At 54.0% G+C, this 25,948-nt stretch overlaps 12 protein-coding genes across 13 annotated transcripts; 8 read left to right on the forward strand and 4 right to left on the reverse strand.

Moving 5' to 3' along the window:
- The first annotated feature begins 271 nt into the window (after positions 1–271).
- On the forward strand, positions 272–2,191 carry PV07_01075 (uncharacterized protein). The gene has a single exon (XM_016387575.1). The coding sequence runs from the start codon at positions 562–564 to the stop codon at positions 1,429–1,431; it is 870 nt and encodes a 289-aa protein (XP_016254503.1). The 5' UTR covers positions 272–561; the 3' UTR covers positions 1,432–2,191.
- Positions 2,169–3,756, forward strand: PV07_01076 (uncharacterized protein). Its single transcript, XM_016387576.1, has one exon. It carries the CDS (start codon positions 2,938–2,940, stop codon positions 3,505–3,507), a length of 570 nt encoding a protein of 189 aa, XP_016254504.1. The 5' UTR covers positions 2,169–2,937; the 3' UTR covers positions 3,508–3,756.
- A 255-nt stretch (positions 3,757–4,011) lies between these two features.
- PV07_01077 (dephospho-CoA kinase) lies at positions 4,012–5,275 on the reverse strand. Its single transcript, XM_016387577.1, has 2 exons — positions 4,167–5,275; positions 4,012–4,117 (listed from the first exon to the last, which is right to left on the reverse strand). The coding sequence occupies exon 1, from the start codon at positions 5,069–5,071 to the stop codon at positions 4,220–4,222; it is 852 nt and encodes a 283-aa protein (XP_016254505.1). The 5' UTR covers positions 5,072–5,275; the 3' UTR covers positions 4,012–4,117; positions 4,167–4,219.
- Positions 5,276–5,590: 315 nt separating this feature from the next.
- Positions 5,591–7,153, forward strand: PV07_01078 (uncharacterized protein; the record flags this gene model as incomplete). The annotated part of the gene is made up of 1 exon (XM_016387578.1): positions 5,591–7,153. One exon carries the CDS (start codon positions 5,591–5,593, stop codon positions 7,151–7,153), a length of 1,563 nt encoding a protein of 520 aa, XP_016254506.1.
- Positions 7,154–7,937: 784 nt separating this feature from the next.
- On the forward strand, positions 7,938–8,468 carry PV07_01079 (uncharacterized protein; the record flags this gene model as incomplete). Its single annotated transcript, XM_016387579.1, has 1 exon — positions 7,938–8,468. The coding sequence occupies one exon, from the start codon at positions 7,938–7,940 to the stop codon at positions 8,466–8,468; it is 531 nt and encodes a 176-aa protein (XP_016254507.1).
- Positions 8,469–8,643: 175 nt separating this feature from the next.
- Positions 8,644–10,098, reverse strand: PV07_01080 (uncharacterized protein). Its single transcript, XM_016387580.1, has 2 exons — positions 9,304–10,098; positions 8,644–9,253 (listed from the first exon to the last, which is right to left on the reverse strand). The coding sequence occupies exons 1-2, from the start codon at positions 10,016–10,018 to the stop codon at positions 8,664–8,666; spliced, it is 1,305 nt and encodes a 434-aa protein (XP_016254508.1). The 5' UTR covers positions 10,019–10,098; the 3' UTR covers positions 8,644–8,663.
- A 198-nt stretch (positions 10,099–10,296) lies between these two features.
- Positions 10,297–13,930, forward strand: PV07_01081 (uncharacterized protein). The gene has a single exon (XM_016387581.1). It carries the CDS (start codon positions 10,472–10,474, stop codon positions 13,721–13,723), a length of 3,252 nt encoding a protein of 1,083 aa, XP_016254509.1. The 5' UTR covers positions 10,297–10,471; the 3' UTR covers positions 13,724–13,930.
- On the reverse strand, positions 13,472–15,377 carry PV07_01082 (uncharacterized protein). The gene has a single exon (XM_016387582.1). The coding sequence runs from the start codon at positions 15,370–15,372 to the stop codon at positions 14,053–14,055; it is 1,320 nt and encodes a 439-aa protein (XP_016254510.1). The 5' UTR covers positions 15,373–15,377; the 3' UTR covers positions 13,472–14,052.
- A 1,001-nt stretch (positions 15,378–16,378) lies between these two features.
- PV07_01083 (uncharacterized protein) lies at positions 16,379–18,042 on the forward strand (the record flags this gene model as incomplete). The annotated part of the gene is made up of 2 exons (XM_016387583.1): positions 16,379–16,400; positions 16,460–18,042. 2 exons carry the CDS (start codon positions 16,379–16,381, stop codon positions 18,040–18,042), a joined length of 1,605 nt encoding a protein of 534 aa, XP_016254511.1.
- An 899-nt stretch (positions 18,043–18,941) lies between these two features.
- On the forward strand, positions 18,942–20,626 carry PV07_01084 (agmatinase; the record flags this gene model as incomplete). The annotated part of the gene is made up of 6 exons (XM_016387584.1): positions 18,942–19,082; positions 19,143–19,239; positions 19,324–19,414; positions 19,491–19,505; positions 19,665–19,733; positions 19,807–20,626. 6 exons carry the CDS (start codon positions 18,942–18,944, stop codon positions 20,624–20,626), a joined length of 1,233 nt encoding a protein of 410 aa, XP_016254512.1.
- A 95-nt stretch (positions 20,627–20,721) lies between these two features.
- On the reverse strand, positions 20,722–22,866 carry PV07_01085. 2 transcript variants are annotated; one of them, XM_016387586.1, is made up of 6 exons: positions 22,787–22,866; positions 22,431–22,722; positions 22,334–22,375; positions 22,174–22,279; positions 21,514–22,120; positions 20,722–21,459 (listed from the first exon to the last, which is right to left on the reverse strand). In XM_016387586.1, the coding sequence occupies exons 2-6, from the start codon at positions 22,590–22,592 to the stop codon at positions 21,387–21,389; spliced, it is 990 nt and encodes a 329-aa protein (XP_016254514.1). In that variant the 5' UTR covers positions 22,593–22,722; positions 22,787–22,866; the 3' UTR covers positions 20,722–21,386. The 2 variants fall into 2 exon arrangements, with proteins under 2 accessions (XP_016254514.1, XP_016254513.1); XM_016387585.1 differs by having other exon boundaries at positions 22,431–22,866.
- Positions 22,867–23,007: 141 nt separating this feature from the next.
- PV07_01086 (uncharacterized protein) lies at positions 23,008–25,574 on the forward strand. Its single transcript, XM_016387587.1, has 6 exons — positions 23,008–23,848; positions 23,908–24,110; positions 24,168–24,424; positions 24,474–24,671; positions 24,728–25,082; positions 25,160–25,574. Exons 1-6 carry the CDS (start codon positions 23,594–23,596, stop codon positions 25,434–25,436), a joined length of 1,545 nt encoding a protein of 514 aa, XP_016254515.1. The 5' UTR covers positions 23,008–23,593; the 3' UTR covers positions 25,437–25,574.
- The last annotated feature ends 374 nt before the right edge of the window (positions 25,575–25,948 follow it).

A 25,948-nucleotide genomic window follows, 5' to 3' on the forward strand; every position in this document is an offset into this window, starting at 1 on the left:
CTGCGTCTCCGAGTCTACTCGTACCTTCCAGGAAATCAATGGTCAAGGCTGGAAATCGATGTCTCTGAATTCCTGGTCCACTCATTGGCAAGGCATCCCGGAAACTGGAACCCATTCGTCGACGAGCAGGCCCATTCAATCTCGCACGGCAGCGCTAAGGCAGGTACAGCCACAAACAACGGACGCTGATCCTGCCCCGAATCCATGGATCAGTGGCTGTCGGATGGCGGATGGTGGCGCCCCTTTTTCGTGCTTTTCAGGCTTCAATTCTCCACCATGGCTGATGGCAGATGGCAGCCCTGGTCAATGTCTCGCTGGTTTGCAAGGGCCTGCCTTGAATGTTCTGGATCTTGGATCTCTCGTCGAGGCACATAATATCTTTCTTTGGTCGCTGTCTTCATTCTCTTCTTCATCCTCGCTGTTCATGTCACTCGTTTGACCATCCTCAAGTCCCTTCGTTTGGTTACTTCAACTTCACAGTCGTTCGTTCATTTAGTTCCCTGTATTTCTGTTCAGTCGCTCTATATAAAAATAGGCCCACTCAAAGGTCTCTAATTCAGAATGAAGACAAGCCAATTACTTGCTTGCGTGGCTGCTGCCGTCTCGGGAGCTGAGGCATACTACAAAGGATTCAACATCGGAGCCAACCTGGCAAACGGAGCTTGTCGAAGCGAGTCAGACTGGGAGTTTGTGTTCAACAAGATCGCCAGTTTCCCAGGAAACTTCAAGAACGCCCGACTATACGCCTCAAGCGACTGCAATACCCTGGCAAATGCAGTCCCTGCCGCCATCAAAACTGGTACCTCGCTCCTTGTCGGCATCTGGACTGAGGACGACAGCCACTACGAGGCAGAGAAGCAAGCGTTATTGGAAGCCATTCAACAATACGGAAGCGATTGGATATTAGCAGTTTCTGTCGGTTCTGAGGATCTGTACCGAGGCGACACTGATGCCAACACCCTGGCGTCACAGATCAATGATGTTCGTGGTATGCTCTGGGGGCTTGGAGCGAGCAGCAAGTCTGTCGGACACGTTGATACCTGGACCGCCTGGGTGGACCCTGCCAACACAGCTGTGATTGAGGCCGTGGACTGGCTCGGCAACGATGCTTACCCCTACTGGCAGGGCGTTGGGATTGACAACGGTGCTGCTAATGACGCATACTGGGCGGCGGTCAACCAAGTGCGAGCGGTCGCCGGTGGCCGTGATGTGTGGACTACTGAGACGGGCTGGCCAATTTCGGGCGACGCTGTCGGCAGTGCTGTCCCCTCGGTCGACAGCTTGCAAACCTACTGGTGGCAAGTCTCGTGCGCGAGCTTCGACAGCCTCAACTACTTCTTCTATGATGTCGACGACTTCGCGGCCTCGCCCAGCTTTGCTGTTGTCGACTCCAACTACGACCCTCTCATCGACATGACCTGCGGTTCGTGAGCAGGCGAACCGAATGCTACACGAAATACATCTAAATCACTGGCTCACCATGAGCTGTCCAATCCTTTACATCTTTGCATAGCGCGGTTGGTAGGGGTGACCACCAAGAACCCCTGGCGGAAAATAGACTCAAATTCTTGTATCTCCAGATAGATACACGTATATCTAATGCAATGGCACATATCGCATGCCACAAACATACTTTGATTCTTCACAACAGCCTAGCTCGGAGTCTCAGTTCTCGGCCTGCTCTCTCCTCCCCATCGTTCCCCAACAGTCCAAGCGGCTAATCATCAAGGCAAAGAAAGGAATAAACGGCAGTGAATCAAAAACCAGAGCTCAGATCGGCAAAACTTGTGATTTTCACGAGGGATGTCAAACGATGTCGGCTGGACAATCGAGAGAAACGTTCGTCATCACTGCTACTGGATTGTTCACGGAGAACTCTCCAGCAGCAGGACGAAGGACTGCCTCTCTTTTAAACATGGTTCTCACGTCGAGGGTGCATTGTCGGTTTCTTCAACATCTCCATCAGCGTCGTTGATGCCGTACTGTTCAGGCAAGTGGTGAGAACCGCAGACGACCGACAGCAACATCTCGGTCCTGTTCCTCAAGACGTTTGTGGTATCTGGAATTGCCTGGCAATTTGATACTGTGGGGGAGGGAAACATGGGAGGAAGCACGATCTCCTGATGCTCCGTCCTGCGGATACTCGCATGTCCGTGCAGCGATCGAAAAGGGAAAGGGCCTTCTAGAACTGACATCTCGATTCTCCGTCTTTGCTCGGATCAAGGAGGTTACACCGTTTGGTCGGACAGAGCGAGGCGCAGCATTGTCCGCTGTAACATGAGTGAGTCATTGCCGCTGGCCAAGAAAACCCTGGTGGTCTGACGAAAACAATAAACGACTCGTTACGCCGACGGCACGGAGGACACCGCCGCGTCATTGGGCGGCGCATCGAGCTTTCATCCGGTCAGACAACAACGCCGTCCCAGTTACCGTGTTGGGCCTAGATTCATCCGCCTCGGACGACGACAGGCTCAAAGTGGTTTTTCAATGCTCTCATCCCACTTCCCTCTTTCCTCTCCTCTCTTTCCTTCCCACACTCTCCCCCTCCCTCTGCCTTGCGATCAGGCAAAGCAAGCAAGGCATCTATCACTCTTCCACCTGTCCTGACCGGAGGTCACTTTGGACAGTTGTTCACCATGGCCGCATCAGTTACTGCCGCGCCTACCCGTGCCCTCCTCTCACTCTTCCCGCCATAAGAACCATCAATGGCCCGAGTGGGAGTCTCCGGTTTCACAGAATTACTACCTACGGTCCTATCCTCTGGCTGTCAACGATGGCCAGCGAACTGTTCAATCACAATACTACGACTGTCCCATCGGCAACGATGATAGCTCTTCGGCGCTCGGCTGGGACAATCTTGATGTCTCCGATGACTGCATTGGCGACGCTTGTCGCGATGAAGACACATATCGGATTCTGGAGGAGGCCACGCAGCGAATGGGCGAGGTTTCTTCTCAAGTGGGAGACGCGACCTCTCCTGGGAAGGATCAAGGCGAGGTGTTTGGCAACGTGGCTTTAAGTTTTCCAGAGAGTTTTTTCGCCAATCCCTTCGCTGTTTCTTTCCCAGGAGACATCCCATGCCCGGGAGCACCCAGCAGCCCACTCATTCCAGGGTGCACCTCACCGTCAATCCCAAGCCTAGGCAATATCAGCACCAGACCGTCTCCGGTCACGCCGGGGGCGGCTCTCTGCGGGATATCAGGGTTGAGCAACTCAATCCAAACGCCAAAGTCGACGGCCTGCACTCCACCTAGTGCGGGTGACACCCGTTTGACGTCCAAGGGCCCGGCGGGCCCGAAGGCGAAATACGGACCTCAAATTCATTTCGTCGACATGGCCGACAAGAAGGGTGCTCAGAGGATTCGGAATACGATGAACTCTCGAAAACATCGTCAAAATAAGCTTGACAAGATAAGAGAGCTGGAGAAGAAGTTGGCAACCATTGAAGCGGAGAAGAAAAGGTGGCAGGGACGAGCAACGGAGATGGGGTGGAAACCATCCCAATAGGAGTTTTGATAATTCATATTTCGCACCTTGCGAGTCCGATACAATCCATTAAATCCGGGTTGCTTGAATTTGTTGATGCCCATCTGCCGAAACCTTCAAACCAGACACAGCACTCGAGGAGTTCCCGCTCCGATATAGCCTGCACACGGGACGCCTCCCTGTCAAAGTAGTGATCGAGTGTATCAGCCGCCATTTCGACAGCTCTAGCTGGATACCTGGTAGGCGATCATAGCTCTGTATGCGCTTGACACTCGAAGGTTTCGATACCCACCCAAACGAAATGGCGGAGGAGTGGGGGGAGAGACGTAAACCACGGTGGCCGCCACAGCCTTGCACAGCCTCGTCCCGTTTGACCATCCACCACCACCATATCTCAAAAAGTTCAAGGGTTTCTGTTACAATCGGGTTTGGTGGGCGGGGCCTTCTCCCCCCTTCCTTGTTTGAGAGACGAAGAAAATATGTGCCTTGCTGTTGCCACAAGGTAAGATCAGATCTGGTGGGACCTTGAATTTTTCTGTTCTTTTAAAATAAGAGGAGGGAGAGGTAGAGTCGCCAGCTAAGGCGATACTTATATCGAAAGTTCTTTGGAATATCTACCTATCCTTCAAACCTGAGGTGTAGTATTAGTTCCTATAGTCGTGTGATGATCAGCCGCTTACCGAACCGGAGTTTGTTTACAAATGTATCAAGTACTGTTCGACATCGTCTTATTTTATTTTGGCTTGGCCATTTCTTCGCCTCTCTCCTTGATGGTCTTCCGTCGCGCATACCAGCTCCAGAGAACTTCCCAGGAAGCGATCGTCGCCATGAGAGGTGGACAAACGAGAAGCAGCAGACTCCACCACCGCGGGCTTTTGGCCTTGACCTTCCCCATGACGTCCGCGATCTGAAGCTTGAGATCGTCTTTGCTGCCATCATTGTAGAGGACATAGCCTTTTCCAGCACCCTTGTTGCCGTTATTTCGACGCTCACACCGCGCCGCCTTCTCGCGAACATCAACCTGGCTCTTGACTCTGTTCTCGGCGTCTTCAGGCGATAGATGCGGATCTCGCTCTCGGAGCCGTTGCATCTGGATCGCCGGATCGGAGACAGCGACCACAATGACCGTGCTGCAGAAGATGTCGAGGCCGGACTCAAACAACAAGGGCACGTCGACCAGGACCGCCCAGTACCCTCGGAAGTAGTAATACAGCATCGCGCGCGCCATCAGGATCCGTACCGCGGGATGGACGATGGCGTTGAGCTTCTTTCTGTCTCGTACCCTCTCCTCTGTGTTCCCGAATACTCTTCTCCCCAACGCGGGTCTGTTCAGCGGTCTTCCCTTCCCGTTCGGCCCAGCTTCATTTCCGCCGCACTGGGGATCCGAGGCCGGCAGGAGGAGGTCCGGCGTGGTGGGACCAAAGGTCGAAACTATGCGTCGGTATCCCCATGTGCCCGGTTCCACGGCTTTTCGTGCGAGCAGGTCGGCGTCCACCAGGGGCAGCGAGTATGGCGGGGAGGACAGGATCTGAGCGCAGGTGGATTTGCCCGTCGCGATCGAGCCTGTGAGACCGATGACCAGCATCTTTGCGTTCTTTGCGCGACCAGTGGTTACTCAAGCATAGGACACTTTGCGAGACAGTGTTGCAGACCTGTAGACCCAGCGGAAACGAGCAGTGCAACTTCACTGTACCGAGTGGTCTGAATCGCACCACAGCACTGCTCAATCGCAAATGCCGACGATGGCCGAGGTCGATTTCGGAGTCCGGCGCAACAATATTCCGGCTCGACCATGCACTGGCGAGGCTGATGTTTAGACTAATGAAAATCAGATCTAAAGCAAACAGCTTGTGGAACAGTATCGTGGAAGCAGTCTCAAGCGCAGAGTGCCATAGAGCATTGGGGAAATCTACAAACAGAAAACCTGTGACTTTCTGTCCGTCAGGATTGACCTTGCCGCCTTCCCTTGCAGTGACTCATGCCAGAGACGAAAATATTTGCGCTTTCCCCATAACACCATGCGCGCAGGTCCAACACTATCAAGTGAAATGGGACGCTGTCACTCGGACTGAGATCCATCGAACTCTCGCCGCGGGCGCATATTATGAGCGTTCGAGTCTTCAGCGGCGTCAAGAGATTTCCAAGCCCATTCCGCAATATTTCCCAGTCAAGGCCTGTGTCCAAGATGACTACCATACAGCTACCGCTAACGCCAGCTGAGAAGCTGTTCCGGCAATGCCTGCTCGACTGCCGCAAGGAGATGCAGTCCGTTCCTGGGATGGAGGATCTCGTGCTGAGGTGGACCGGAGGCTGGGTTCGGGATAAGCTGCTCGGTGTGCAAAGCCACGACATTGACGTGGCTCTGAGTACGATGACTGGGTGGGAGTTTGGTCAAGCCCTGCAGACTTTCATCAAAGAGCACGGTGCAAAGTACGAGGAGCAAGCCGCGAAACAAGGCTTCAACTCGCAGGTCAAGGACATCCACAAGATCGCGGCGAATCCAGACAAGTCGAAGCACCTGGAGACCATCACCACGAGAATGTTCGGCATCGACGTCGACTTCGTCAACCTTAGAAAAGAAGTCTACAACCATGAAAACCGCCATCCGCAGGTGGAATTTGGCACTGCGGAAGAAGATGCGCTTCGTCGAGATGCCACGGTTAATGCTCTTTTCTATAACCTGGACACACAGGCGGTGGAGGACTTCACGCATCGAGGACTCGAGGACATGAAGAACAAGATCATCCGGACGCCTCTTGCGCCGTATCAGACGTTCAAGGACGATCCGCTTCGGGTTCTGCGCCTCATTCGATTCGCCTGCCGACTCCAGTACGAGATCGAGGCAACTGCGAAGGAGGCGATGAAAGATCAGACCATCCACGAGGCTCTTCGCCTGAAGATCAGCCGAGAGCGCGTGGGGGTGGAAATTGGGAAGATTATGGCTGGACCCGATCCTTACACCGGGCTGAAATATGTCAACGATTTTGATCTCTACTTCACCGTGTTCGCCGACCCGTCAACACCACCGACCGACGACTCAATCGATGCCAGTCACGCGGTCATCGCGTACGACGGACTCCAGAGAGTTCTAGACGAGAAGTCCTCGATCTGCCTGAGCCTGAGACCTAAAGAAGACCAAGCCCTGAGCTGGTTCCTCGCGGCATACACGTCGTGGTATAAATCGTCTGCAAAGGCATATCAGGCATCCAGGGAAGGCATCAAGGCTACCAATAGCATGAGCAAAGTCCTGAAAGATGCAATCGACCTGCGGCCCTCCATCGTCGAAGCCGTGCAGTCAGTAAACGACGACAAAGCCGTTCGCGGGGACGTGGGCATGACTCTGAGACAGTGCAGGGAGGCGTGGAGATCGCATGTGCTTTTCTCGTTGCTCTGCGACATCGTGGAGCAAGATTTCTCGACCGCGACAGACCGATATCAGAAGTTCGTCGCCTACGTTCACGACCAAGATCTCGAAGCTGCGTATGCCGTCCCTCCAATTTTGAAGGGGAACGAGATCAAAAAGGCATTGGGCGATCCTAAAGGTGGTCCGTGGCTGAAGAATGCGGTCGATGAACTTGCACGCTGGCAGTTCAACCATCCGAAGGGAACGAGGGAAGAGGCAATTGAGATGATCTCTGGCAAAAGATCGGAGTTTGGCCTTGGTTGAAGGGTGGTCTCTTTTGCAATTTCGAGCTTTTGCCGCAGGCCATCCAGGCACCTCCTTCTACCTGATGGGCATGCTCAGGGCATTGCTTATCGCTAGGTGGAGATGGGTTCAATGTCGGCCATGACCCGTTTATGCCACTTTCACGATCTTGAAAGGTTTCAGTCGGGCAGCTAAAATGCTCACAATCAATGCGATCAATTTACATACCATGGTGTGTGGCAGGAATCAGAAACATTTCACGATTGACTCTATACCTAGTACCTTTCCAAGAAAGGGGCTTTCCGGAAGCAATGGTTCTTCCGGACGCGACTGGGAAGTGGACAGACCAACAGGGAAGGCACCAGGGAACAAGGAAGGTAGGACTCTGGTTATGTTTCTCACACTTAAGGAAAAAACCCCTCCCCCTTCTCTCTCCTTTTCCTCTCCTCAGGCAGAAACGAGACTCTGTAAGAACACCCACCCACTTTCTCTCGCCTTCCCCCCTTCTATTTGCTGTGACTCGAGCTTTCTCCCGGACCAGTCAATCTACGCCTCCACGAGACACTCGACCTGTCAATCAAAAACTCAGCCAGGCTGCCCGTCTCGTTGTCTCGCTCGTGCGCTGTCGGAAACCAAAAGATACTTTCTGGCTCCTAGCATGCTTGTTCCAATGACTGTATACGTTTCTACAAGGCTTTCGCTTCGTTTATGCACTAACACATCATTTTGTGCAGACAAGACACGCAGCAGCAGCAGGAGCACCGCCGCCGCCACCACCAGCACCAAGCACCAAGCACCAGCAAGAATGTCTGTCAACAAGCGCAACCGCAACAGCTTCGGCAATAAACGCCCCTCAAAAGCAGAAACAGCAGCAAGAAAGAAGCCTTCTATTTTGGAGGGTCTCAATCCCCCAAACGCGGCGGGTGTTCAACAGCTAGTCGCTCTCATGAGGAGAGACAGAAACCGACCATTCTCTGTTCGGCCCGAGCTTCGGACGTTGTTAAAGAAGGTGCAAGCCGAGGTCAAGTGGGTCAGAGAGCAGCAGCAGCAACAGCAACGGCGCAAGGGGCAGGAGAAATGCCTGCGAGAGAGGCTGCAGGAAGCAACAGCAGAGGAGCGATATTGCAGCAGACTGGCAGCAGAGGCAGAAGCAGCAAATAAAGCATTTGATGAGCGAACCAAGGCTCCAGTAGCAGAAACAGCAACTGAGAAGGAGGCGTTGATTGCAACAGCAAGACGAGCAATAGAGGAGGAGAGGTTGAACAGGGCGCGCGACAGGGCAACAGATGCAGCAACAGTAAAAAACCACCCCAGGCGGCCTTGGACTCCTTTTTAAAGTCCAACAACAGCGGTAACCGCACCAGCAACAGCAACAATGTCGCAACAGCATCTGGCGGCAGCTTGGATAGCACTGGACCATGAAGGCGAATGGTATCGACGCAGCATCAGTAGCAACAGCATGTGGCAGCACGCATGAGATGAAATAGAATGCAGAGAATAACCAATTCTATTTCAATTAAGTTTTGTTCCTCTACAGCTTTGAGCTTGCTGCAAGCCTAGCAGCTCTCAGCTTGACATCCCTCGCCTCCTGACGGACAGCCAGGTCAAGCATGATCTCTTCACTTCCACCACCGACAACATGGACACGCACGTCTCGACTGATCTGCTCGATCCGAGCGCCTCGTCCAGTTTTGGAATAACCTGCTCCGCCCATAATCTGTTGGGCCTCTCGGCAGACTTTCTCCAGGCACCTTGTGCTCATCACCTTCAACAAGGCCGTCATACCGCCAACATTGACCTCCTTTCCTGTAACGCGGGAAGTCTCGATGATGTAGCACAGCTGTTCTAGGAACGCGTGGGCGGGCTCAATGAGGAGTCCGAAGGACGCAATCTTCGACTTGATGGGAGAATGGTCGATCAGTTTCTTGCCAAAGGTTTCGCGTTCGCAAGCGTAAGTGTATGCGTCTTGAGCGCAGACTCGGGCGAGACGGAGTGCCGCGGTGGCCAGAGACAAGCGCTCTGGGTTGAAGTTCGACATGATGAGCTGGAAGCCGTGGTTTTCTTGTCCAATGAGATTGTCTGCTGGGACTTCGACGTCTTCGAAAGTGATAAAGGTCGATCCTGGGGATGTTAGTGGAACGGACAGCGATGGGCATGGTTAAACATCATACCGCTGGCGTTGACTCCCTGATTCTCCATCCTTCTTGTTGTAACACCCTTTGCTTTTAGCGGCACAACCAACAGGCTGATACCTCCACGGCCAGGTCCACCCGTTCTCACGGCGGCGGTAACGAAGTCGCACCAGATTCCGTTGGTGATCCATTTCTTGCTACCATTCACAATATAAGAATCTCCTCTCCTCTCCGCAGTCGTCCTTATGTTTGCCACGTCACTTCCTCCATCTGGCTCGGTGATACCCAGACAAAATCTGATCTCTCCCCTAGCAACTTTCGGCAACCACCTTTCTCTTTGTTTTTTACTTCCATGGCGCGAGAGAGGCGGGCAGCCGATTCCATTTCCCCCTCCTAGACCCCATATTGGACCACACCATCCTAGGCGAGCGAACTCATCCCCTACAATCACACTGCACCAAGTATCCCATTCGTCGTAGGGTATTCCGGCAGGATGTTGAATACCGCCCGCATCGGCTGGATCGACGACGGGATGCGTGATTGCAAACCCTAGCTGACAATGCCGTAGACGGACGTGCTCAGGCACCTGGCCTGCTATTTCCCATTCTTGCGCATAGGGTGCGATTTCAGTGTCGACGTAGTTGCGGACAAATGCGCGCAGACGGTGGTGCTTCTCAGTATAGTATGGATTCGCCGGGAGGTCGAGCTGAGGGAGGAGTGGTTCCGAGAAGGGCGCTGGAGCGGTGGGAGCCATTTTAGGACTTCTGGTATAGATGTGGGTGGTGAGGAAGCTCGAGCTTCCAGCGTACGTTGGCTACATTTTTAGAAATAAGCTGGGGGAAGGAGCAAAACACCTTGGGTAGAACGCGGGGAGAGCCAAACATTAAGGGACGAGCCCGAATTGAGCCTCGGCCTCGAAAGCTTGGCGAGCTTAAACCAAAGTTGGAAACCCTTGCATCATCGCCAAGCAATTTGTTTCCCTTCCTCATCGGCGTGTAGGTGATGTACGCTGTGGCTATATCTTCGAATCCACCAACTTTAAGATGAAGTGTGCATCATTATAGCCGGTATCATGGCCTCGAGTATGTCAAGCGTCTCTTGCTGACTGTAACGGTGTTGGTCAATCTCGAAATCGAGCGTCTGTGATGGGGTCGAAGGGGTGTTGTTTGTTGCCACTCCAGGCAATGTGAGACGCGAACATACCAAGATGGAATCCTTCAGAGAGTTTGTCGCCAATCAGGTCCTGGTGAAATCTGGCGATGAATACACGGAGACAAATGAAGATGCTTCCGTCAATGGCACCGACGGCCAGGACAGCGAACGCAAACCGCCTTCGCAGGATGTTGAGATTGGCAATAACGTTCCTCGCGCCCTGGGAGTCAACAAGTCCGACTCGGACGAGACGGAGAAGATGGTCCCTCAGAAATACCCCCAGCTGTCAAACAATCCCCCGGAGTCACCGCCCCTGGCACCGGGACAGAGGGAGGTTGAGGAGGACGAGGACGAATTTGATTTGTCGAAGTCTTTCCACCGCACAGCGAGTCCTTCTCCGACAGCACTGCAACGCAATAGGGGCGCGCTGGTCAGCAAAGTGGGAGAGGAAGGTGTCAGCAAAATGCACAAATTTACTCTCCACGAAACGGCCAACTATTACTACATTGTTGGGTCAGACCTGTTGGACTCGGCCTTCCGGATATTGAAGATCGATCGGACATCAGAACCTGGCGAGCTCAATATTACAGAGGATGATATTGTCTACACCAAAAAGGAGACCCAGCAGATTCTCAATGCCATAGATGAGGGCAATCGAGCAACTGGCGGGCTGAAAATCAAGACCAGCTTTTGGGGTCTGCTGGGTTTCATCCGCTTCACGGCCCAGTATTACATGTTGTATGTGACCAAAAGGAGTCAAGTAGCCATGATCGGGGGCCATTACATCTATCAAATTGACAAGACGGAGCTCATGCCTTTGGTAACGGCAGCATCCACAAGAACGAAGTCAGACCGACACCTCGAAGAGACACGCTTCATTGGCATCCTGAACAATCTCGATCTTACCAGGTCCTTTTATTTCAGCTATTCCTACGATGTCACTCGAACGCTGCAGCACAATATCATGCGAGAACGGCAAGCCCTCCAAGAAGGTCTGACGCAGCCTCACAAGCCGGACCACAATGATATGTTTGTCTGGAACAACCACCTGTTGCGGCCCGCCAAAGAAGTACTCAAAAATCCGTATGACTGGTGTCTGTCAGTCGTTCATGGCTACGTCGATCAGAGTGCAGTGTCGGTATATTGGGGAAGGGTGGTCTACGTGACAATCATCGCCCGTCGATCGCGATTCTTCGCCGGTGCCAGATTCCTGAAACGAGGTGCCAATGACCTTGGATATGTGGCAAACGATGTGGAAACTGAACAAATCGTCTCAGAAATGCTGACCACTTCATTTCACGCCCCGGGCCCGGAGCTGTTTGCGAACAACAAATACACTTCCTATGTGCAGCATCGTGGCAGCATCCCGTTACATTGGACTCAGGACAGTACAGGTGTCTCACCGAAACCTGATATCCATCTTAACGTGGTGGACCCCTTCTTCAGCGCTGCTGCTCTTCACTTCGACAATCTCTTCAAGCGGTACGGAACCCCCATCTACGTGCTCAACCTCATCAAGGCCCGCGAGCGCATCCCAAGAGAGTCCAAGCTTCTGAAAGAGTATACTCTCGCTGTCAACTACCTCAACCAATTTTTACCCAAAGACAAGCAGATTGTGTATCATGCCTGGGACATGAGTCGAGCATCGAAAAGTCGAGATCAAGATGTCATTGGTAGCCTCGAGGCGATAGCGGAAGATATCCTTCCCAGGACAGGGTTCTTTCGGAATGGAAGTGACGAGGAATCCGGCCTCCGGCTCCAGACAGGTGTCGCAAGAACCAACTGCATCGACTGTCTCGACCGGACCAATGCCGCACAATTTGTCATTGCAAAGAAGGCCTTTGGCTATCAGCTCCAGGCACTAGGAGTGATCGAGCACCCATCGGTCGAGTACGACTCTGATGCCGTGAACCTGTTCACCCACATGTGGCACGACCACGGCGACACTATAGCCGTACAGTATGGTGGCTCACACCTGGTCAACACAATGGCGACGTACCGCAAGATCAATCAGTGGACGAGCCATTCGCGCGACATGGTCGAGAGTTTCAAGCGCTACTACAACAACTCATTCATGGACGCGCAACGGCAAGAAGCGTACAACCTTTTTCTGGGAAACTATGTCTTCTCCCAGGGCCAGCCCATGCTTTGGGATCTCACCACGGACTATTACTTGCACCACTCCGACCCGCGCTCCATGTTTGGCAAACGCAGACCGAGTTATCGCCACTGGTACACGGACGAATACCTCGAATCCCCCCGGATGCCGCCCTCGCTCTGGCCGCGTGAGCTGCGCGACCGACCGTTGGCGTATTTTGACGACTACTGGGTCGAATACTACCGCCCTTTGTCGATCTCGTCCTTCCGGAAGCTCTTCTCCTTCAAAATGCGCTCGAATCTACAATACATCCCGATCAGCTCCACGTCGGCCGGGAAATACGACCTCAGCCCGTTTAGGGTGCGGACGGCGAATGACAGCGACGGAGAAGGACATGACAAAGGGCAGGGAACTCGGAAGGGCGTGAAGATAGTTGCGCCGTCGGATGATGCAGCATCCACGACCACCCTGTTCGGAGGAGAATCGATGCTGTCGTCCGCCGACGGACGCCTGAATTCGGCCACTCCATCAGCAATTGAGCCGACTCCGAAACCCAGCACCTTGGGGCCTTGGCTCGACGCGCAGCATCAACTTCACAACGCCCTGCGAGGCCGCCGATACACGGGGATCATCAAGGAACCGTCCTTTGAAGTCCAGTCCACTTCGGTGCCCAAGATCCCACGACTGCCGACTACCACTAATAGCGACCTGACTAACAGCTCTCTGCTACTTGGCCCGCCCACAAAAGCCGAACTTGCTCTCCAAGCCTTCACGTCCCTGATTGAGAACTCTCTCAATCCGCAGGTGCGCCAGTTGGACGAGTATCAGCGCTACGTCGCACACCCATCAACCATCCCATTGGTGGTGTCCAGCCACATTGACTACTCCTCGGCGCCGCTCGAATTCCTCGAGTACCTGTCAAAGACGACCTCGGACCCTGCTGACCACAGGGTGCTCAGGCACTTCGATGACGAGCGCGGTGCAGTGACTTTGACCATGGAGGAGAGAGCCGAGGCCAGCATTGATGAGTACTTCGAGTTTGTGGCGAGTGGGCAGGTGGAGGAACCGCTGACCGTGATGGAGGAGGACGGTGGGAAGAAGAGGTACAAGGCGTACAGGAAGTGGTTGAGGGGCAAGAGTCTGTTCAAGCAGAGGCCCGTGGTCGGCGATGAGTTGGAAGGAAATGCTGATGGGCCGGTCGTCGGTTAAGCGGGCGTTTGTTCGATCCTTTACTTGATTGCCGTCGCCGGACGGGGAGTTGACAGCAAGGTCAGGTTTTGGGATGGCTTTTCATTTGTGTTGCTCTTTTCGTGATACCCCAATAGATTGACATTCTCTTGGAACGGGTTGATGGCTCGAGTTTGTGTTTGTTCATGCAAAAGGACACAGCAATAATTGATTGACCGCAGAAGGCCAGCATACGCCTGTCCATGTTTCTTTGCACTGGCTGGGCTTGCTCGCCTCCATCCCATGCGTAATTTCTGAAATGCCGATTCCTGGAAGCATGTCCCCGGATGATCCCTCAGTCACAGCATTCTTTAGTCTTCAAACAGTCCGTTCAAATCTTTCTCCTCTTCGAGCAGCTTCCCCTTGACGCCTTCCCACTCCTCTCTTCCCAGGACACCTTGCAGCATCTTGACCACTCCCTTCGCACTCTTCATTACCTCATGTGTAGCCTTCGCGGTCTTTTCACTCGCGCCTTCTCTCTCGTCCAAACAGTTGCACCAGCATGCGACACAACCCCTTAGAATCTCGCCCCACCACTTGTCCTTGACCCTCGGCGCGCACACCTCGACGACCACTTCGAGAACGCCTAGCAAGGCGAGCGCCATCTCGGGAGCCGCCAGGACGAATGGGTCCATCAAGGCCATCCTCGTCATGGGCAAAAGTTTCTGGAGATGCTTCACGGCGTGAATACCCAGCCGCCTGAATACGGGCGGGATCTGTTTGAGTAGGAAGATCGTTATCGGGGCGCAGATTGTGTTTGAAAAGGCGTCCGTGGATGAGGACAGGTGGGACAACGACGCCAATATACCGTGTCTGTAGAGCTTAGTGAGCAGGGCTTCCCTGGCCACGAAGTCCTCTCCCATCGCCCACGTCGCCCCGGCGTCGGTCTTCTTGCCCGTGGAGATATCAACCCCCTCGGCCATGGCCACTTGAAGTTTGAGGAACCGCGCGTCCACCAGCGCCAGATAGGCCGGATAGAGCTCCCTCAGGACCAGCAGACTGTCCTCCTCGGGTGTCAGGGTGGGCAGCAGCAAGAAATTCGTCTTGAGCGCATCGACGAATACGTCCGTCAATCCGGTACGTCGCAACATGTCGCTTTGCGCGGAGACTAATGTCGTGCAGAGCAGATGTAGTAGCAGGCAGCCTTCGGATTTGTACTGGGGGGATGCGTCATCGATCATGTTGAGGATCGGTGGGACAAGGAGGTGGAAGTGGGATTCGATGGTAGATTTCTGCACCGGTTGTGGGAGAGATAGATAGCTCTGTAAGACGTATTTGAGCAGAGGCACGGTGAAGGGGGTCCGCTTCCATGGTTTCTGGCTCTCTTCCTGTTCATCGTCGTCGAGGGGCGAGAGGAAGCGCGCTGCTGCTATCGAGGGCGGCGGTCCTGGAACAAGGGACTTGCGGCCCGTGGATGTCAAGTGTGGATGTTTGGTTTTTGTGAAGAGCGGCTTGATGATCTGGGTGAGAAGATCGAGGAGCGCGGCTGGGAGATGATCTGGATGGCCTTGGCCCTCGTCGTGCGGGATGCTGGATATGATGGAGTGGGCTTGTTGCCGAAGTTCGACGCTCTGAGGGCGCTCGTGCCTTGACTCATGTGCGAGCGCGTTCAGAATCTCAGTTCTATCCATGTTGCAGGCCTTGTTGAGTGACTAACGAGATGACGAGGAAGAGAATTCAGTTGACAAGGCTGGCATTTTCAGCGGGAGGTGGGGTGCAGCCAATCAGAGGTCAGTGCGGACAGCCTCATCACGAAGAGCCCTTCATGCATTGCCAACAGATCATGTCCGATACACGTTGACGCTCAACTTCATTTCTGACGACTCTCTGAGTGCTATGAGGCTGGAAGCAGATTCAACAGTCCAGGGATTACATGTCCAAGAGTTTCAAAGACGCAGTTGCCAGACGGTTACGTCCATGTAATGGCTCTCTACGGCGACAAAGTCCAGCTTGACACTGTTTGATCTATACAATAGCAGCATGGCCATCCACCCCCCCCCTCCCAGCCAAAGGTATACATACAATACATGACGCTCAACACCATTGAAGACCCCTCCCAAGCCACTTCTCAGCCGGAGAACCAGCCAAGCCCCACAACCTCCGGCAAGATTATCATTAGGGCTTAGTTAAACGCTCGCCTTCCGCCCTCCCCGTCCCCAGTTCTCAGTTCTCCCAATCGCCAGAAGTCAGATATGGGCTGAAGATAAGGAAAGGAAAAGGCGCCGCGACAATTGGATAACGCAATGACTTTTGTCCACGGACGCAAAGCTTCCCACAGCTGCATCATTGACTGCATCAGCTCATTGTTGATAGGCGTCTCCCCGTTACGTTTTGCCATTTGACATTCGATTTCGAACCGACCCAATCCGACCATCACCGAATCGTCTGCCCTATGCTTGCCAGCTCGAGGGACGTACGATCCGTCCAGGCGTCGGTATCTTGGATGGGGCGTCTCATGGATACCGTTGACTAACCGCATCTTCACATGCCCTGTTTGTACTGTTCCATAACTAGCTGGTGTCGGTTCTCTCGAGTCTGGACTTTTGTGTCCCTTTTCTTTCCAAGACAATCTTGTCAGATTGTTAATTTGTTTGGGGCCGCCCGCAAAAGAAAGTCATACGGCTTTGCTGACTAGTCATGCGAAGATATAGTTCCACCGGTAAGTCTCGAAGGGTGCAGCAGCCCCCAAGTATACCGGCTCACCGCGCGGCTCTGCAGAAGAAGATCACGACCGGCGACGTTCAGTGGCGTTGATGAGTGAAGAAATTCAACGGGAGGAGCCCAATGAGCAAACCGGGCTTCTGCCCAAGAAGCACCAGGATGAAGAGCGAGCACCAAGCCAGGAGGAAGGCGAGCTGCTCGACATCCTCCCTGAAGATGACACGCCGACTCGCAAGCTCATTCTTCATGAATTCTGGGTCCTCTTCCGCGGCTCTATACCCGTCATTTTGGCCTACTCGCTACAGAACTCGCTGCAAACAATATCCATCTTGATCGTCGGCCGAGCATCGCCGCAAGATCTGTCCACTGCTGCCTTCTCCTATATGTTCGCCATGTGCACCGGTTGGCTAATTGGTATGGGCGGATCGACGGCCTTGGATACTCTGGCGAGTTCCACATTCACCGGAAGCAAGAACAAGCATGACTTGGGCATCTTGCTCCAGCGGGCCCTTATCGTCCTGACGCTGTTCTACGTCCCGGTCGCCATCCTTTGGCTGTGTTCGGAACCAGTGTTCAGAGCTCTGGGCCAGAGCCCCCAATTGTCACACGACAGCTCCAAATTCCTGAGCTGTCTGATCCCCGGCGGACTGGGCTATATCTACTTTGAGACCATGAAGAAGTATCTTCAGGCCCAAGAGATTATGCGACCAGGCACCTATGTGCTCCTGATCACCTCTCCAATCAGCGCGTTGCTGAATTACCTGTTTGTCTATGTGGCCGGCTGGGGTATCTTTGCCGCGCCATTTGCAACAGGTATCGGGTACTGGCTTTCGTTCCTCGGTCTCGTGCTCTATGCCAAGTTCGTTGCTGGCGGAGAATGTTGGGGCGGCTGGACCAAGAGATGCCTCCAGAACATGGGAGTCTTTGCTAAATTGGCTTTCCTAGGAGTGATCCATGTCGGCACCGAGTGGTGGGCATTTGAGATTGTTGCGTTGGCGGCTGGCCGACTCGGAGAAATCCCTCTCGCATCTCAAAGTGTCATCATGACGGCAGACCAAGTCATGAACACCATCCCCTTTGGCATTGGAGTCGCCGCCAGCGCACGGGTGGGCAACATGCTTGGCTCACGCTCTGCCAAAGGTGCAGCCCGATCGGCCAATGTCGCTGCCTGGCTGAGCATGTTCATGGGAGCCGTGGTGTTGGCGATTCTGATGGGCACGAAGAACGTCTTTGCCAAGATTTTCAACGACGACGAGCGGGTGGTCAAGCTCACCGCCCACGTCTTGCCGTATGTGGCGCTGTTCCAGATCGCAGATGGACTGAACGGCAGTTGTGGCGGATCTCTACGGGGCATGGGCAGACAGCATATCGGAGCTGCCGTCAATCTTGTCAGCTACTATTGCGGCGCCCTCCCTCTCGGCATCTGGCTCGCCTTCCATGGCTGGGGCCTTCCGGGACTCTGGGTCGGTCAATGCATCGCACTGTATCTGGTTGGGATTGCCGAATGGGCGATTGTGGCGTTCAGCAACTGGGAGCACGAAGTCGACAAGGCTTTTGCCCGGATGGACAAGGACGAGCTAGTGGAGGGTGGTCATGCAACGGCGTCTGTGCCAGCGCCCGCGGGAAACGGCCCTCAGTGACCATGAGTGGATGATGCAGGATACATGACGACGCAAAGATAGACGGATAGATCGCAAAAAGTAACATGCTCCTAGGTATAATAAGATGCGGTGATATGATACAAGCTTCCTCTTTGGGCTAGCGTCGTCGCCCGCCGGCCTCGATTGAACGTCGGACCAAAACTGCGCATGATACGAGCTTCTCTCTCTTCCTCTCATTCCCACTGTGCCACTGATAAGCATCCCGACAATGGGCTGCGTCACGCCTTCAATGACACACAACATTCGCTCACGCCTCTCTCCTCTGACACGTCGCCGGTCATGTCCACCTGCATTCCCCTCGCATGGACTTGCGCGCTGCCTCCTCTGCCCACCAAACCCATGTGGCTCCCTTGCTGCTCACCGGCTCTTTGCTCTTCGTCTGCTGATGGGCCAAACCCCCCGCGAGATGCGCGACCAAAAAATGTTCCGCACCGCAAGCTCCAAGAACCCAATGTAGCTTCCCAATGCCCTGGTCTCGGCCTCTGGGCTCGGGCTTGAGAGTTCTCATGCCGTCATGATTTGGCAATTCCTCGTGTCAACACGGCGGGGCATGCATTGATAGGAAAGCTTCAGGCTTGCTCGGAAGACTCCCGCGCCCACTGTCATGCTTGGAAGCTTTAGGTAAGAGGAAGTCCAAATCGGCATCATTGGACCTGGTCCAGGGTTGAGGTGCATTGACCTGCCCGAGCTGGAAGCTATCTGCAGGAACTCGCTGGCTGGGAGCTTGGTACCTAGCTCGTGGGAAAAAACAACAAAGCTGCTCACGCTCGAGCTCCGAATTTCTGCTTCGTGGGGTCGTGTTTCTCGAAATCCTCTCTTCATTTTTTGCTGTTTGAGTCTTCATCGTGGTGTCTGGACGTATACACTCACGGCACAAGATGCTGCTAAAATCGTTTGCCCTGCTGGCATGTGCCAGCTGCGCACTCGCCCATGGCAACCATGACCACGACCAGGCTCCTATCGAAGGACCGCACAAGTCTCTTTGGTACAACACCCTGCCAGGTGACGGCGGCACACAGGTGAGCATGACCACGAAACCCAGCGGCAGAATGAGCTTCGTTAACACTCGTGCAATCCAGGCCGACTCTGTCTTCTCCGGAATCTCGACCTTTGGCCGCCTGCCCTACTTCCCCTGCTTAACCAGCGACGAGGAGAAATATGACATTGCATTCATTGGTGGGTTACTTCACCATTTTCAATCTCTCTCCACACAGACGAGACATGAGGAGCTAATTGTGTCGTCTCCTTGTGCTGCAATAGGTGCACCATTCGACACGGGCACTTCGTACCGACCAGGAGCACGGTTTGGACCCAGCGGGATCAGGCAAGGTTCTCGACGCCTCAATCTCTAGTACGTCTGTTTTCGTCCCTGCTCAAAGGCTTACTTTGCGACCGGATTGAAAAGGCTCACGAAAGCTTGGATTTAGCGGCGGGTATAATGTGTACGTTCGCCGGTCCCTCCCTTCCCCCCTTCGTCCAATGTTGCACAGATGCTGGAGTCGTGGAAAATCAAGAACAAGAAGCAGTGCCACCCAGCAGCAGCAGCAGCGGCAGTAGCAGAAGAGCAAGGCTAATATGTACGGGAGATAACACACAAATAGACCTATGAAATCCAACCCCTTCAATTTCTGGGGCAAAGTCATTGATTGCGGCGACATCCCAGTCACCTCGTGAGTACAAAGCCTTGGCCTCTCGACAAGCCTCAAACCCTTTTTCTACAGCATTTGCTGACGACGACGCTAGGTACGACAACCACTACGCCCTGCAGCAGATCGAGGACGGGCACAACACGCTGCTCATGCGCACGCCGTACACGGCGGCCCAGGAACCGGGCATCTCCAAGGCGGGCAAGACGCTGCCGCGGATCATCACGCTCGGGGGCGACCACACGATCACGCTGCCGCTGCTGCGGTCGATCAACAAGGCGTACGGGCCGATCAGCGTGATCCACTTCGACTCGCACCTGGACACGTGGAAGCCCAAGGTGTTTGGCGGGGCGCCGTCGAAGCAGGCCGCCATCAACCACGGGACGTACTTCTACTGGGCGTCCGAGGAAGGGCTGCTGGCCAACGACAGCTCGATCCACGCGGGCATCCGCACGACGCTGTCGGGGCCCTCGGACTACGAGAACGACGGGTACTGCGGCTTCACGCGCGTCGAGGCGCGCGAGATCGACACCATCGGCGTCCATGGCATCATCCGCCGCATCCGCGACCGCGTCGGCACCACCAACCCGGTGTACCTGTCCATCGACATCGACACGCTCGACCCGGCCTTCGCCCCCGCGACCGGCACCCCCGAGACCGGCGGCTGGAGCACGCGCGAGCTGCGCACCATCCTGCGCGGCCTCGAGGGCGTCAACTTCGTCGCCGCCGACATCGTCGAGGTCGCCCCGGCCTACGACACCAACGCCGAGCTGACCACCATGGCCGCCGCCGACGTGCTCTACGAGGTCATGACCATCATGGTCAAGAACGGGCCCTTGACCAAGGGGGCCGCCCAGGCAGAGGGCAAGCCGGCCGACGACTTTGTCCTCCCCGAGCTCGCAGAGGAGTTGAAGTAGGAGGAAGAGGAGACCGGTGCCATAAGAAGTGGTGGTGGTGGTGGTGGTGGTGGGCATGCTCGAGGGGGCAGGAGAAATGGAGGCTACAAGGTGTCCAATCGTGTGGCTCTCATTGCAAGGCGTCCGTCGAGAAGGGGAGAGTGGGGACGAAAGGCGGCCAAATAGCCTGGGATATACATAGGCCTTAGCAGCTACACACCAGGATCTCTACGCATGGTGCACGCCTGAACGGGGCGAATCGCCATGGCAAGACACGAGCGGTGTAGAACGGAACAAAGACAATGAAACCCAGGGACAGGCCAAAAGAAAACCCAGTCTCCCAACTCTTCATTAATGGTCTTGTAATACATCGCACAGAAGGCCCGACGCCCTAGCAAAGGCAGCGCGTGAAGCAGAGGACCATACCCATCTGGCAAGTGTGCATGATTGGTGGTTGTATGTCTATCAAACATCGTTTCTTTGGGTCTCTCTGGAGGGCATTCCGCTGCTCACACGCTGCCTGCGTCCTCGTTCACACTCGTCATGCTCATGCCATCACCTCTCTTCACGTCCAGGATATCTGGAGTCACTTCTCACGGACCTGCTGCTTTGTGAAGCCCCTTGCTTTACACGATATTTTCTCTTTCTGAATGATCGCCCCTGTCGTTTGTGTGAAACCCTCGTCTATCAAAGCGCAATGGAGAACCACACCCACCCGAGGATGTGGCAGTTTCTGGGACTCTAGTCGTGTAATCTGGGCAAGGTTGTGCATGGATCTTGTCTAGAGGAAGTAGTCTGGCGTTCTTCGACTGACCATTGGCTCGCCGGCTCGGGGACATGGGTCGAATTGCAAGCTGAACACCATTCTGTCAGTATAGCGATCAAGAGCAGTGAGGAGGTCCACTTACAATGTATACTTCAGATGCTCGTCAATCTCCATGATGGCAGCCTGATTACCACATCTGTAGCAGTAATTGGGCGCGCTGAAGATGGTCACCACATTGCGATCCTGGCTCCAATTGTAACCCTCCATGACCAACTGATGAGCTCTGGCCACCAGCGTCAAGCCGTTGTTATGGTTGAACGCTTCGGAGATATCTTGCCCGAATGTGTATCCTGCACCTCTTGGACTAATACCCCATCCGCATCGGTCATCAGGGTCACTCCACAGGAGATCACACATTGGACCTTCGTGGGGGACTTCTTGAATTCTATCCAGCGATCGGATGTTATCAAGGGTGTCAATGCTGGGAGAAAGCCCGCCGTGCAGGCAGAAGATCTGGTTGTCGATCAAAGCGGTAAGGGGCAGGTAGTCGAAGAGATCTGTGAAGTATTTCCAGACGTTGGCGTTGCCATATTTTCGCAAGCATTCGTCGTAGAAGCCGTAGACTTGCGTGATCTGTCTGGACTCATGGTTACCACGGAGGATGGTGATGCGGGAAGGATATCGGATTTTCAGCGCGACAAGAAGGGTCACGGTCTCGACGGAGTAGTAGCCGCGATCTACGTAGTCTCCTGTATATCGTTGTCAGTTTATGTGCACCGGAGAAGCAAACACTCTGACCCACCCATAAAGAGGTAGTTCGTGTCTGGGTTGGGACCGCCGATGCGAAAGAGTTCCATCAAGTCGTGGAACTGGCCATGAATGTCGCCGCAGACTGTGACAGGACATTTCTGCACAAAATTAGCCGTTTGACCAGAGCCTTGCGCCAGAATCGGGGAACTCACCACTGGCTGTACATTTGACTCCTCTTGGAGAACCTCTCTAGCCTGCGCGCGCTCACTTCAGTCTTCTGGCCTGCACAGGGTTGCAAACATTGCTTACTCTATCGCAAAGTCTTGATACATCACTCTCCGCCAACTGTTTGCAGTCCATCAAGCTCTCAATCCAGCCATCGAGGGTCGGTATTGATTGCGGGTCCGTCGCAGGAGACAAGCCGTGAGGCTGCGCTGGTTTCCCCACGTCAACGTCCATCTTTGTATCCATGGTTGGGCGTAGACCCGCGCAGAATGCCGATTTGGACGGAGAATGGCAAGTGAAAAGGAGGAGAGGCGAGTCTTGAAAAGGGTTCGGGGATGTCGTGTGCGAAGGTGGGATGGCGTGTTGTGGTCTCAGTCTGGGAGAAATTAACGCAACGCAGTCGAATGGAGGAGCACCGCAGGACGGCAGGTTAGGCGAACAATCTCAGGTGAATTCAGCTGGCTTCAATATGTGTCACAACTACTTTCTGCAGTGAGGATGCTGTTGGGTTGTGGTCAGGTTGCGGCCATGACATACCTGTCGAAATCCTGCCACTGGCATGTACTCGGAACTAATAATCCGCTAGCCGCTTAGGTGCTTAGCCAGCTCGAGATAATAATTAATACCTAAATTACTTGTACAATAATAAAGCTTAAGCGCAGTACCGCGCCAGTCACAGAACGGAGATAGGTTAATCCGAGCTCGACGGGAATCCTCTATTCTTGCACCTCACCACCGCTAGGAATGTCTTCTCTTGTGCTCTGTAGCCCACTGGCAGTCCCGATTTATCCACGAGATGGACACAATCCCGCAGCCTCCCTCCAGAGCTCCTAGTCTCCCTTACAGAAGAGATGGCCGAAATCCGGCAAGGCACAGGCCGACGCCGAACTGCGCGATCAAGCTCGCTCGGCCACTTCCCTCTGTCAAATCCAACTCAGACGACTGAACGAGGGCCTAGAACAAGCAGGCAAAACACGTTCGCAGAGAATGCAGATGGAACCGTCTCCGCATACTCGCAGTTGCTGCTCCGCTTTTTCCTGAAGCCCCGAGAGAGGTCAGTCTGAAGCGCGGGGAACAGAGCTATCTCATGACTACTCTATAGCAGTACAGCTGGTCTATGTACTTATTACATTTGAAGGCCTTGCACGCCGCCTGGCCTTTTTCATGCCGAAGAGTCACATTGCTGCGTTCTTTCTAGAGATCTCTTTCACAACGCTGTGGCGCCTTTGTGATCAATATCACCGCAGATGTGCACGGCTATGGACTCTGACGCAGTGACTTCGGGGTCGTCTGTCATCCCCCTGCACCGTGCAAAGGATGACATACCCCTAGTGGCGTTGACACATCTGGAGGATGCTTCCAACAAACCCGTCAGCGGGATTTCAAAACATCTAGAGCAAGCAAGAACTCCCGAAGAAGCGAAAGCGGAGAAGCGTTTTGTGCTGAAGACGGACCTCATCGTCCTTCCGCTACTCGCCTCCATGTACTTCCTTGCTTCTTTGGTAAGAGTTCCTCTCCCAGCTTCGAACTTAATCCTGATAGCCACTGACAAGAGTACCAGGATCGTGGAGATGTGGGAAATGCAGCAGTAGCTGGCATGACGGATGAGCTCCATCTGACACCTCACCAGCTTAGTACCTGCATCACCATATTTTATGTCGGGTACATCGTCTTTCAGTTGCCAGGCTATCTATGTCTGAGAATCGTCCGGCCCCCTGTCCAGCTCGGGCTAGCTCTCATGGTTTGGGGCACGTTCAATACTCTGTAAGACTGGAGGCCGTCAACCACAAACTCTCTCATACAGACACTAATTCTCGCTAGAATATGTGTTGCAAAGTCATATCAAGCCATCGCCGGTCTTCGTGTAGGTGTTGGTGTTGGGGAAGCTTTTCTCCAGGCAGGCCCCCTGTATCTGTCACTTTGGTATAAACGAGATGAATTGGCAACAAGAGGTGCTATTTTCTTCGGCACCAGTGCGGTTGCTGGTGCTTTTAACGGCATCATAGCCTATGGCATTGAGAAGAACCTTGATGGTGCTGATGGTTGGTCAGCCTGGCGATGGCTGTTTCTCATTGAAGGTAAACTCAGTACATATTGTGCTTGACTTGGCTGATGGGGGACCTTCAGGTGTCGTTTCGGTCGCTTGGGGCTTCGTTGTTCTCTTGATGCTGCCGCCATTGCCTGAGCAAGTTCGGTGGGGATTTACCGAGGAAGAGAAGGCTCTCGCAAGACGCAGAACGATCGAGGGTTATAATGAGCCCAACGCGCAGATCAAGCCGAAACAGATCCTCGCCATCTTCAAGGATCGTCGAACCTATCTTTACAGTACATTGATCCAGGGCCCCTAAACTGATTGCGGCAGATACTGACAGCTGTAACAGTAATATTCTACTCCTGCACCAATCTGAGCCTGGCATGTTTCAGCAGCTTTCTGCCAGTCATTCTGAGGTCGTTTGGATATTCACAGCTACAAACTCAGGCCTTGACAATTCCTGTGTTTTTCTGCGCCGCAGTCTCAGCGGTGGGAACCAGTCTGGCGTCAGACCGTCTCCAGCAACGTGCACATGTTCTGTTGGCTTGTTTTGTGTCGATGGGCATGGGATGGTTGATCCTGATATGCAGCAAGTCTCAGCACCTCTCGTTCGCGGGCTGCTTCTTCATCGGTATCGGGACTTATCCTAGCATCATTATCGGCCAGGTCTGGCTAAATAACAATACACCCGGTTTTACCAAAAGGTGAGCAACTCTGAGCCCGACCTGTCAGAATCCTTTCAGAGAGACGTGGCTGCTAACATGCGGTAATGCGACTTTAGAGCAGCTGCGCTCGGCGTGCTCGGCACGGTTGGCCAGTGCTTTTCCATCATCGGCACGCAGGTCTACAGCGATCCTCCCCGATATTACCGTGGCAATGGCTTTGCTTTTGGCGCATCCGTGGTTGGCGGAATTGCCACCATCGCGCTATTCTTTGATCTGAGAAACGAGAATGCAAAGAAGCGTAGGGACGCGGACACGGACTTCGCCAGGAGCCAGCGCTCTCTGGGTATCGAGGACATCGGCAACCAGCACCCGGACTTCTACTACTTTACATGAACGAAGCAGAAGCTCATCAGAAAAAGAAGCTGGAGAATGTCATCCCCTTTGCCTATGGAAGACTAAGAGGGAGCAGGGCGATTGTTAGACGAGAGGCGCTCGAGCAAGACTGGCAACAGTATACAATGGATTCAGACTGTTTACTTTGTCGAAAGACAAACATTATTCGTCTCTCTACAAAATGAAGACGTCATTCTCACTCGGGCCCGCTTTTGTGACTGTAGCAGTCTATGCTTCTCTCTACAAGCCGATTTTCGCTCCTCGACGTCCTTCACACCTCTGGTTTGAAGTCCGAAGGCTACTTTCACCGTCCCTTTGGAAGGGCCAGCATCAAACATGCCGATGCCCCTTCGACACCGATTGCTGTCTGTTATCGCTCCGGCGTGCGCTTTCGGTCCATCCCGATTGTCGGCAAAGCGAAAGCGGCGACACGATGGGGGCTTGACTGACATGTTGCAGTATCTCTCGATGAGCCAGTTCAGCCTGCTCAGCCTGCTCAACGGCGAGGGTAA

Source organism: Cladophialophora immunda (assembly GCF_000835495.1).
Source record: "Cladophialophora immunda strain CBS 83496 unplaced genomic scaffold supercont1.1, whole genome shotgun sequence".
Classification (NCBI taxonomy): domain Eukaryota; kingdom Fungi; phylum Ascomycota; class Eurotiomycetes; order Chaetothyriales; family Herpotrichiellaceae; genus Cladophialophora; species Cladophialophora immunda.

Coding starts and splice junctions, on each gene's coding strand:
- PV07_01077 (XM_016387577.1), bottom strand. CDS start 5,071: ATGCTGGTCATCGGTCTCACAGGCTCGATCGCGACGGGCAAATCCACC.
- PV07_01075 (XM_016387575.1), top strand. CDS start 562: ATGAAGACAAGCCAATTACTTGCTTGCGTGGCTGCTGCCGTCTCGGGA.
- PV07_01081 (XM_016387581.1), top strand. CDS start 10,472: ATGGAATCCTTCAGAGAGTTTGTCGCCAATCAGGTCCTGGTGAAATCT.
- PV07_01080 (XM_016387580.1), bottom strand. CDS start 10,018: ATGGCTCCCACCGCTCCAGCGCCCTTCTCGGAACCACTCCTCCCTCAG. Junction 9,254..9,303: donor TCAGGGAGTCAACGCCAGCG/GTATGATGTTTA, acceptor TAACATCCCCAG/GATCGACCTTTATCACTTTC.
- PV07_01085 (XM_016387586.1), bottom strand. CDS start 22,592: ATGGATACAAAGATGGACGTTGACGTGGGGAAACCAGCGCAGCCTCAC. Junction 22,280..22,333: donor AGTCAAATGTACAGCCAGTG/GTGAGTTCCCCG, acceptor AATTTTGTGCAG/AAATGTCCTGTCACAGTCTG. Junction 21,460..21,513: donor GAGCATCTGAAGTATACATT/GTAAGTGGACCT, acceptor AATGGTGTTCAG/CTTGCAATTCGACCCATGTC.
- PV07_01082 (XM_016387582.1), bottom strand. CDS start 15,372: ATGGATAGAACTGAGATTCTGAACGCGCTCGCACATGAGTCAAGGCAC.
- PV07_01086 (XM_016387587.1), top strand. CDS start 23,594: ATGTGCACGGCTATGGACTCTGACGCAGTGACTTCGGGGTCGTCTGTC. Junction 23,849..23,907: donor TGTACTTCCTTGCTTCTTTG/GTAAGAGTTCCT, acceptor CAAGAGTACCAG/GATCGTGGAGATGTGGGAAA. Junction 24,111..24,167: donor TGGGGCACGTTCAATACTCT/GTAAGACTGGAG, acceptor AATTCTCGCTAG/AATATGTGTTGCAAAGTCAT.
- PV07_01076 (XM_016387576.1), top strand. CDS start 2,938: ATGGGCGAGGTTTCTTCTCAAGTGGGAGACGCGACCTCTCCTGGGAAG.